The 11,004-nt window shown below is 54.2% G+C and overlaps 1 protein-coding gene across 1 annotated transcript in view; it reads left to right on the forward strand.

The window, feature by feature from the left end:
- The window catches only part of NAT8L (N-acetyltransferase 8 like), a 30,359-nt gene extending 20,159 nt beyond the window's left edge, over nucleotides 1-10,200 (forward strand). Inside the window, exon 3 of the mRNA XM_064151565.1 lies at nucleotides 9,805-10,200. Within this exon, the coding sequence (XP_064007635.1) occupies nucleotides 9,805-10,172 (368 nt within the window). The 3' untranslated portion in view covers nucleotides 10,173-10,200. The remainder of the gene's footprint in view (nucleotides 1-9,804) is intronic.
- The last annotated feature ends 804 nt before the right edge of the window (nucleotides 10,201-11,004 follow it).

Below are 11,004 nucleotides of genomic sequence, written 5' to 3' on the forward strand. Positions count from 1 at the left end.
AGTCAAGCCGTGTAGTGGGAGATTGATGTGGAGTAAGGAGACTGAGCCTTAACGATGTCCTTTTAAGGCACTGGCTGAAAACACCAGCAGCAGCACATTTAATCTTGTAAACTAATTTAACTAACAAGGAGCTAATTGTCACATCAGTCTTTTGCAGCAGCTGCTGGGAGGACACAGGCCAGCAAAGCTGCTAGAAGGGTTTGATTCCTTGTTGGTGGGTTTTGGTGGTGGTTTGGGTTTTTCTTTTCCCCCTTAAAAATGCTAAGAAGCAGTCTGAATTCTGAAGTGTTGGTTTAAAAACGTGGAAGTGTTGAGGTTGGAAGAGACCTTTTGAGATCAAGTCCAACCACTTGCCTTGAGCTCACAATCCTGCTGCTAAGACATAGAATCATAGAACCAACCAGGTTGGAAGAGAACTCCAAGATCATCCAGGCCAGCCTAGCACCCAGCCCTGTCCAATCAACCAGACCATGGCACTAAGTGCCTCATCCAGGCTTTGCTTGAACACCTCCAGGGACGGCAACTCTGCCACCTCCCTGGGCAGCCCATTCCAATGCCAATCACTCTCTGTGAAGAGCTTCCTCCTGACATCCATCCTGAACCTCCCCTGGCACAACTTGAGACTGTGTCCCCTTGTTCTGTTGCTGGTTGCCTGGCAGGAGAGCCCAACCCCACCTGGCTACAACCTCCTTTCAGGTAGTTCTAGACAGCAATGATGTCCCTCAGCACCACATCCCTGTGTCCTTTAAGCACCTCTGTGGATGGTGACTGCACCACCTACCCAGGCAGCCTGTTCCAGTGCCTCAGAACCCTTCCTGTGAAGAAATTTTTCCTAATCTCTAACCTGAACCCCCTCTGGTACAACTTGAGGCCACTTCTTGTCCTGTCGTTTGTTGCGTGTGAGAAGAGACTTATCCCCACCTGGCTCCAGCCTCCTTACAGGGAGTTGTGGAGGGCACTGAGGTCTCCCCTCAGCCTCCTCTTCTGAAGATTAGCTTTTTCTTTGCTGAAGCTCTGGCTCTGCAGTTGATGAGCTTACTGTGGATTTGGGCTGAACAGGGAGCCTCCTCTGTGAAAGGACTTTAAATACTTTTTCCTCTGCTTGCCCATTTGTGCAGACCTGTCCGTTCTGCAGAGCCAGCTCCACTGAGCTGGGACTCCTCACCCAGCTAGCCCCGAGGACAATGCCAGGCCAAAATCACACCCTCCAGGCTTCATCCACTCCTTTAAGCTGATTAATACTTTGCTCATCGATGACAACTGCTTGCGTGCAAACCTCCCTGGCAGGGCCTCGTTTCTCAGCTGTGCTTTCTCTTGCTGGCCCAGCAGGCAGACCCCCATGGGTAGGTTTGTCTCTCCTTTCTCTGTAGCATGTCCTTTCAGCAGCAGGGAGCAGAGCAGTGGGGCAGGGTAAATGTTCTCTGAGAGCCAGGGTGCTGCTAATCCCCCACCATTGCTCCTGCAGCCTTTCCTTGACCAGTTGTTGCACGTTGGCTTTGTTACGGTCTCTGCTTTGCAGAGTGCATCACAGCCAACAGAAACAGCTAGAGAGAAGATTTTCAAGTCCTGCTGTTGCAGTTCTTAATATAGCACCCTCTGAACTGTGCACGAAGGGCTCTCTGTGCCCTGCTGGTGGCACATTTCTAGCTGTCTCATCAAAAGCCTGTTCCTGAGATGTGCCGAGCACTTCCCGGGGCTTTGATGAGCTCCTCGGGTGCTGTCACGCCTGGTGACAGCCTGGGTCCTGTGGGACTGCAGCCTGCTTGACAAAACCCTCCTGTGAAGTGCTGATGTGGGCTATGGCTGCTAACAGCTTGTGTTGATCCAGACATTCAGGCTGCGTCCTGCTGAATCTTTGGAGGAGCAAAGAGCAAGGGTAGGAGCTGTCTTTGGGTGTTTCAGGGCAGGAGGCATCTTTAAAGCAAAGGCTTTGAGCTCAGAACTGCCTGCAGAGTTACATGCCCAGCAGTGACAGAGACAGGAGATGCTGTTTAAGACCAGGTCTGGCTGTGTTCTGTGGTCCACTTGCTGCAGAATGTGTTTTTCTTCTCTCCACTCAAGACATGAAGTATACTGTAGCTGGCTGGCAACATCCTGGGGGGTTTCTCAGGGGCTCTGGCAGACCCTAAAATCCTCTGAGGGAAGTAGCTGAGGGCTGCCCAGGGAGGTGATGGAGGCACCGTCCCTGGAGGTGTTCAAGAAAAGCCTGGATGGGGCACTTAGTGCCATGGTCTAGTTGACTGGACAGGGCTGGGGGATAGGCTGGACTGGGTGATCTTGGAGGTCTCTTCCAACCTGCTTGGTTCTGTGGTTCTGTGATGGACCAGCTGCATCAGCAGGCATGGAGCAGACACGGATGAAAGGCAGTTCTTGTGCTGGTACTGTAAGTTGCCAGCCCACCAGCCTTTCCATTCCCTGCTGGAGGTACAGCTGGGCTGCAGCACAGCCTCCTGGTGAGCCCATCAGCTGTCCAGCTCTATCAGCAGAGGCATGTCAGGGTATATTGCAGCCCGAATCCAAACGACCTTTTGGGGTTGCACAGATGTTTAGGCCAGCTGTTGCCTGCAATCCAAACCCCATCACCCCTCACACCTCACTTTATGCTCAGGATTATCAGCTGTAGAGGCCACCTCTGAGTTCCTGTCTCCTGAGTCAGTTTGGGGGTGACAGTGACAACGTTTCTGGCGGTAAGCACGCATGGAGCAGCGCCCTGGCCGTGCTGCAGGTCAGATGCTGGGTGTCACTCACCCCACAGTGACAGCCAAAGCTGACTGCAGCTCTGCAGGCTTTGCATGAGCTCAGAGGTAACTGAGAGTAGCTTCAGCCCTCCCTAAACAACCAAGGTGAAAGGTAGCAATGCTGGAAAAGAAGGCAGACGGAGAGATGGCTGAGCTGGTTGGTCCCAAGCAAATCATCCATCTCTTTTCATGCTCTGGGGGTGATCTCATCGCCTGCTGCCCAGGTGTCCCATGCATCAAGAGGTGTCACCCACCCTTGGCATATGGATTTGCTGCCCTGTGCTCTTCCAGCAGGGAATTATTTATCACAGGGCAGTGAATCTTGTGCTGGTAGCTTCTGTGGAGTTATTTATGGGGAGGAAGAGGTCCACCAGCATCTCTAATTTCATGTGTGAATAATTCTTGTGTGTCCCTGCCGTTTTTGTTTCCTCCGTGCCTGAGCTTTGTCTGGTGTAGAGGCATTGTCAGGGGTGTGCCAAGTCAGGGTCTCTCACATCTAACCAAGTTTCCATAGCCATAAACTACTCTGCAGTGCCATTTAATTTGTGGGAATGCCTTTTAACTGAGGTCAGGTGCAGTGTTACCAGCACAAGCTGTGGCAGCTGCTACGCAGCCCTGTTGGAAGCCAAGGGGGACTCGGAAGGGTGGAAGGGAGAAGGATTAAGGTTGTGAAAAGACCCCTAAGGTCATCCAGTCTAACCATCAACCACCACCACTGTGGCCATTAAACCATGTCCCCAAGAGCCATGGCCACAGCTTGCTTGAACCTCTTTGGGGATGGTGACTCCACCACCTCCCTGGGCAGCCTGTTCTGGTGTCTGACCACTCTTGCAGGAAAGAATTTTTTTCCTAACATCCAGCCTAAACCTCCCCTGGTGCAACTTGAGGCCACTTCCTCTTGCCCTATTGCTAGTTACTGGAGAGAAGAGATCAATCCTCACCTGGCCTCAACCTCTTTTAAGGGAATTGTAGAGTGGGAGGATTTGTCAAGACCAAACAACCCCAAATCCCTCAGCTGCTTCTCACCAGCCCTGTTCTCCAGACCCTTCACCAGCTTTCATAGAATCAACCAGGTTGGAAGAGACTCCCAAGATCATCCAGCCCAACATCATCCAGTTGTTGCCCTCTCAAGGTGTGGCTTGAGCAATGCTGAGTGCAGAGGCACAATCCCTTTCCTGCTCCTGCTGGTCACACTGTTGCTGATCTAGACCAGGATGCTGGTGGCCTTCTTTGCCTTCAGTGTCTCACCTCTTCTCCAGCCAGCACTGTCTGTACCTGTCCCTTCAAGTGAGACAGGTCTTGCATGGCAGCAAGGGGACAATCTCCAGCCTGGAGTTGGCTGTGCCACAGCTGGGCACTGCTGATGCCTTTTCAGTCCCTGCCCTTATCCCTATCTGGCTCTGGAAACGAGCAGAGGGACTCAGCACTCCAGGCAACTCTCCCTCCTCCTCCTCCTCCTCCACCCTGGGTAAAGCACGGGGCAGCCCATCCGAGTCACATTAATGTCAAGGGAGAAACGAGGCTCTTCTAGGGACAGCTGACAGAAACGGTGCCTCAGGAGGAGTTCAGGGCACATCAGCTGCCACTTGGCCACAGCCACGGCCAGCTTGGGCACAGGGACTGACCAAGGACAGCAACAGCTGTACCTGCTGCTGACTGCAGCTGCTCAGCTAGCCAGGGTGGGAGGGAGCTGCCTCTCCCTCAGGCTGTGGGCAGCATCCCCGCTCCCAGAGCTCACACCTGCACATCACATCTCTGCAGCTTCCTCACTCTCATTTAGAGCCTGGCCAGAAGGCTCTCTCAATATCAGCTCCCTTCTCTTCTGGTGGCCAGTCCTCAAATGCTTTCCTGGCTCAGCTTAGTGCAGAGGAGCCAGTGTTCACCTGGTGGGTTCCCAGCAGTGGTGGTGGTGGCAGCTGCTGAGTGGCTTTGCTGGTCCCCTCCTCTGGATAGTGCCCTGAGGATGTCCCTTGGGACAGCTTTGAGCCAGGAGGGGAATTGTTCATGTTTGCATGCCTGTGACATGCTAGAGCAGAACTGAAGGTCACAACCCATAAGAGGCACTGCCTTGAAGTTGCATGCCTGGAAATTGTGTTCCACAAATAACTCTCAGGGAGTTGGGAAGAGCTCAGCTGTGGGAGGTAACAGTGCTACCCATGAAGAAAGAGGGAGAAGACCTTCTCTGGGCAAGGTTTGCATCCTTGCCCTGTGCTGAGCTGCCACAGAAAGCTCTTCCCACAGGGGCCAACCCCACCCAGGCAAAATTAGCACCAGCAGTCAGTGTTGCCCACAGGAGCTGCTCTGTCCTCTCTCCAGCCCTGTGGGAAGCAGGGATTAGCTTCTGCCTGGCTCAACCCTTCATGCTTTAGTTCATGAGTCACAGACTTGTAGAATTGTTGGAAAAGATCTCTGAGATCATCAGGCTCTGTGAGTGCTGGACCCAAGTGTGACTTCAGCGTGCTTTGGGGAGGCAGAGCTTTGCCAGCTCCAGTGGAAGTGCTGGAATTTACTAGAAAACAATGGCTTTTAGAAGGACCTGGCAGACAAAGCTTTGCTTTTTGTGAGCAATTGTGGAGTTTGAGCAGCATTCCTGAGGTGCTGGAGGACTTGGGAAGGCTGTGAGAAGCTGCTGTAGTCAGTCACGCAGGACTCGTGCCGGTGGGGAGGGCTGGCATCTCATTTCCCCCCCTCTTCTCTAGCAGTACTCCGCTCTTGCTTTTGGCTGCAGCCGTTCCACCCATCCACCCACCAGCCTTCTATTCACCAAAGGCTGGAGAAGAGTTTGCAGCAAAAATAAATGCATTTATTTTCACCCACCAGCCCCGTCGGCTGTGCGGGGGAGAGCTGTGCGGCTCATGGTGCTGGTGGGGAGAAGGAGAGGGGGGGCTTGCGAGCACAGCCAGGGGCTCACACAGCGTGTCCCCCTTGGGCAGGGCTGCCGGCTGCTTTGGGTGGAGAATGAGCCATCAGCATGGTGCTCCAGGGAAGTCCTCAAGGCATGGGGCTGGCAGTGGTGTGTGGAGCCTGAGGGCAGGAGAGGAGTGGGTGGATTAGATGAATGCTCTCTTTTGGGTCTCAAAAGCTGAGAGTCATCCTTAAATTTAGAGCAGAAAGACACTGCCATCACGTGTGCCTTCAGGTCCTGAGTGCCATCAGCTCAGGAGCCGTGTCTGACCTCGCTGGGAAGCATAGAATCAACCAGGTTGGAAGAGACCTCCAAGATCATCCAGTCCAACCTATCCCCCAGCCCTATCCAGTCAACCAGACCATGGCACTAAGTGCCTCATCCAGGCTTTGCTTGAACACCTCCAGGGACGGTGTCTCCACCACCTCTCTGGGCAGCCCATTCCTCACCGTGCACATCCCAGCTGCCTTATGCCTTTTTCATCAGTGCCTGCATCCCAGGTGGCTGTTTTCATAGAATGCTTTGAGTTGCAAGAGACCTTGAAGGAGCATCTTGTCCAGCCCCTGTGCCACCTGCAGAGACATCAGAACCTTCTCTGCAGACTGAACAGCCCCAACTCCCTCAATCTCTCCTCACAGGAGAGAAGCTCCAGCCCTCTGATCATCCTCATGGCCCTTCCCTGGACACCTTCCAGCACATCTTGTAATAGGGACTCCAGAACTGGCTGCAGTACTCCAGGTGGGGTCTCACCAGTGCAGAGTAGAGGGGGAGGATCACTTCCCTCACCCTGCTTGCCACACTTCTCTTGCTGCAGCCCAGGCTCTGGTTGGCTTTCTGGCCTGCAAGAGTGCACTGATGGCATATTGAGCTTCTTAGCCACCAGCACCCCCAAGTCCCTCTCCTCAGCATCCACAACTTGTCTGGGAAACCTGTTCCAGTCTCTCACAACACCCTCATCACAAAGAAATACCCTTCCTTTGTTGTCACTTTTGCCTGTGAGTTTCTGAAGCTGAGGCTCTGTGTGGTGTCTTTAGGAGGCTGAGGCATCTGACCCCCTTTGGAGGTTTGCGGTGTCATTAGGAGGCTGAGGGGTCTGACCACCTTTGGAGGTTTGAGGTGTCATTAGGAGGCTGAGGGGTCTGGCCACCTTTGGAGGTTTGAGGTGTCATTAGGAGGCTGAGGGATCTGGCCACCTTTGGAGGTTTGAGGTGTCATTAGGAGGCTGAGGGATCTGACCACCTTTGGAGGTTTGAGGTGTCATTAGGAGGCTGAGGGATCTGATCACCTTTGGAGGTTTGAGGTGTCTTTAGGAGGCTGAGGGATCTGACCCCCTTTGGAGGTTTGAGGTGTCATTAGGAGGCTGAGGCATCTGGCCACCTTTGGAGGTTTGAGGTGTCATTAGGAGGCTGAGGCATCTGACCCCCTTTGGAGGTTTGAGGTGTCATTTGGAGGCTGAGGGATCTGGCCACCTTTGGAGGTTTGAGGTGTCATTAGGAGGCTGAGGGATCTGACCCCCTTTGGAGGTTTGAGGTGTCATTAGGAGGCTGAGGCATCTGGCCACCTTTGGAGGTTTGAGGTGTCATTAGGAGGCTGAGGCATCTGACCCCCTTTGGAGGTTTGAGGTGTCATTAGGAGGCTGAGGCATCTGACCCCCTTTGGAGGTTTGAGGTGTCATTAGGAGGCTGAGGGATCTGACCACCTTTGGAGGTTTGAGGTGTCTTTAGGAGGCTGAGGCATCTGACCCCCTTTGGAGGTTTGAGGTGTCATTAGGAGGCTGAGGGATCTGACCACCTTTGGAGGTTTGAGGTGTCTTTAGGAGGCTGAGGGATCTGGCCACCTTTGGAGGTTTGAGGTGTCATTAGGAGGCTGAGGGATCTGACCACCTTTGGAGGTTTGAGGTGTCTTTAGGAGGCTGAGGGATCTGACCACCTTTGGAGGTTTGAGGTGTCTTTAGGAGGCTGAGGGATCTGACCACCTTTGGAGGTTTGAGGTGTCATTAGGAGGCTGAGGGATCTGGCCACCTTTAGAAGCTTGAGATGTCATTAGGAGGCAGAAGTGAGTACTGGCCATACTGAGAGCAGATGCAGACAGAAGGTGGGGCTCAGGGTGAAGGTGCTGGGGGTTGGTGGTGCTGGTGTGAGAGCTGGGTACACCTGGGACCGTCTGAGCAGCTGTACCCTGTCTGCTGCTAACCGCGAGCGCTGTGTGCACAACAGGCGCTGGCAGATGTGCCAGCTGCGATTTCTGTTCACACTGAACTCAAAACCATTGTAAGTGAAAGCTAAGGAGGAGTGGGGAGGTTGCTTACAGCTGTGGCCGGTCCCTGTTGGGCTGGATGAATGTGAAGCTCTTGGCCTGGTGGGTGGTCAGAAAGGGTTGGAAGTAAGAAGGGCCTTGTGGGCTCTTTTCTGAAGGTCGTGCCCAGATTTGGGTCTGAAGTAGGCATCAAATCCCAAAATACTAGAATTTGTCCTCGTTTTATAGATGTGGGCAGTGTGTCTGAGTGAGCTTCAGCAGCCTGTGCTGGGTTTGGTGGGTCCATGCTTGCTAAGATTGGGGAATCAGGAATCTGGGGCTGAGCAGACTCAGAGTCATTTTGGTTGGAAAAGCCCTTTCAGATCACCCAGTCCAACCATTCTCTAACTCTGCCAAGGCTGGTGCTAAACCATGGCCCTCAGCACCATATCCCTGCCCCTTTGAAACACCTCCAGGGATGGGGATTCAACCACCTCTGCGGGGAAACCCTTGGTTGGTATCTGTGGTTTGAGGAAAATGAGACAGACTTGCTGGAGAAGCAGCTCCGGGAGGAGTTTCTGCAGGTAGGGCTACCTGAGAAGGATGTGGTGGCCATGCCACCAGCTGCAGCCCAGCAGCAGCCAGTTGATGCCTGCTTTGTGGCATTTTTGGGGGTTGCTTAAGGACTGGGCTGGGCAGATGGGAGTGCATACCCTTGTGGGACCATCCCACCGCTGGTCTTCAAACATGGAGGAGACTCAGGAACCCCATTTTTGGGCCACACTACAGGAGCTGAGGAATGTTGAGCAGAGCCCTGACTCAATGAGCTGTTTAAAGTGAGCATAGAGAGCAGTGAGCTCAGCCCTGCCACTCATGTGCAGAGAGAGGGTGGCTGCTGGGTTCCAGCTCTTGCAGGTCTTCGTCTGGGGTCATGTCTGAACAACTGATGTTTTGAGATCCAGGTGAATGCAGTCACTGTCAGCATGGCAGCAGAGGAGAGACATCTAAACTGCTCCTGAGAAGTGGGTCAAGGCAGGTCTCAGTGTTTTAGAAATTAGCTGTTGGCCTAGATAGTGCCAGTGGAGTGTGACTTGCAGTGGGGACCACAGTGAGCATCACTGAGCTGCACGTCACTGACAGTGGGGGTGAGCCTGATGTGCTGGGCTGAACCTGGGCTGGTTCCCTGCACTTTGTACCTGGCAGTGAAGTCTCCCTCTCTAGAGACATTCACAACCCACCTGGACGTGTTCTTGTGGGACCTTCTGTAGATGAGCCTGCCTTGGCAGGGAGGCTGGACTCGATCTTCAGAGGTCCTTTCCAACCTCTGCAGCTGGGCTGTGCCATAGAGAAGCACAGAAGGCCTTGGTTACCTCTTCCTGATGACTTTGCCAAGTCATAAGGTGCTGCTGTGCTACTCCAGAGTTCCAGCAGTTGCTAACTGCACCATTAAAGCTTTAATGTTTGGACAGTGTAAGCAGTGGGGTGGGAGGGTCTTGGTGTCTCTCTCCAGCATGGTCAGAGATTCAGAAAGGCTTGGCTTGGAAGGGACCTTAAAGATCATCCAGTTCCAACCCCCCTGCCATGGGCAGGGTCACCTCCCCCTAGCCCAGATTGTGATCAAGGTCTCATCCAACCTAGCCTTGAACACCTCCAGGGAGGGGGCATCCACAGCCTCCCTGGGCAACCTGCTCCAGTGTCTCACCACCCTTACAGTTTGTAGTGAGTTTCCTGCCTGTCTTCCCTGGGAGAAGAACATCCCCTTCACAATGTCAGAGGGAAAGAGAGTTTGGTTCATAGAGGCTGTGGCAGAGAGGTGGTTCTTGACCCCAAGCATGGCTCCCATCAGTGTGTTCTTCAGTGGCTGCTTTGCCTGCCTTGTCCTTCTGAGGTGGCCACTGGCTACATCTGCTGCTTTCTCTCCTGCAGGCTCCTGCTTCTGGGTCGCTGTCCTGGATGGCAACGTGGTGGGGATCGTGGCAGCGCGAGGCAACGAAGAAGACAACACCGTGGAGCTGCGCCGCATGTCCGTCGACTCCAACTACCGCGGCAAAGGCATCGCCAAGGCCCTGGGCCGCAAAGTGCTGGAGTTTGCTGTGCTCAACAACTACTCCTCGGTGGTGCTGGGAACCACGGCTGTCAAGATGGCAGCCCACAAGCTCTACGAGTCCTTGGGCTTCAAGCACATGGGGGTGGTTGAACATTACGCCCTGCCGGGGATGACACGCTCCTTGCTGGAGAGAATGTTTTTCCAGGTCCGCTACCACCGCTACCGCCTGCAGCTGCGGGAAGAATAAAAGAAACCCGACCAAACAGCCACAAAAATTGATTTTTCTGTTAATTTCCTTCCCCCTCCCCATCCTTGTCCCCTTCAAAAATAATGAACGCCCTCCCCCCCCCCTTCTCACCACTGCTGATTTTGCCAATGTAGGGCTGAGGTTTCCTTTCCCCTTGGTTCCCTGACGTCCTGTCTCGGTCGGCTGGCTGCAGCGGCCCAGCAGCGGCTCCTTCCTCGCATGCTGCAGGTGGTGGTGCTGGGAGTCCTGCCTGCGACCCGCGGTGACCTCTCCATCCCAGGTACCTCCTCCGTAAAGCACAGAGACCTCACCGCAAAGTCGCAGTGCCACTGCTCTGGTGTACATAGTCCTCTCCTTCTCCAGGTGTGAGGTAACGTAGCGACGCATCCACCATAGCGCAGAAACCTTACTTGAATGCAGTCTGCAGTGTTCCACGCGCCAGTGACGTAGAATTCACACTCGTCTCACCGTCATTTACTGGTCAGTAGTCTTCAAAGAAGAGGGGTGTGTGTGGGGGAGGACAGACCTCCTCCTCCCCAGCCTGCTTGCTCCGCTGCATGAAGAGGACAGCGCGCTGCACGCCCTCCGACTCGCCGCTCCGCCGCCGCGGCACCCGGCCTTGCACTTTCTTCTGGGTTGGGGTTGTTTTTCCCGGGGGGAGGGAGGGAGGGATGGGGAGGGGTGTGCTTCATTCTGCCCAAACCTCTGAGGCACCCTGGGTGCATCCAAGTTAACCACGACTCCATCCCCTCGTCTCCACCTCCTTCCTGAAGCCAGCACAGCCTCCAAACTCTGAGCCCCGTCGCACCATGGTGTGAGGTCAAAGCCAACC

This window comes from Pogoniulus pusillus, chromosome 11 (genome assembly GCF_015220805.1).
Source record: "Pogoniulus pusillus isolate bPogPus1 chromosome 11, bPogPus1.pri, whole genome shotgun sequence".
NCBI classification, from domain to species: Eukaryota; Metazoa; Chordata; class Aves; order Piciformes; family Lybiidae; genus Pogoniulus; species Pogoniulus pusillus.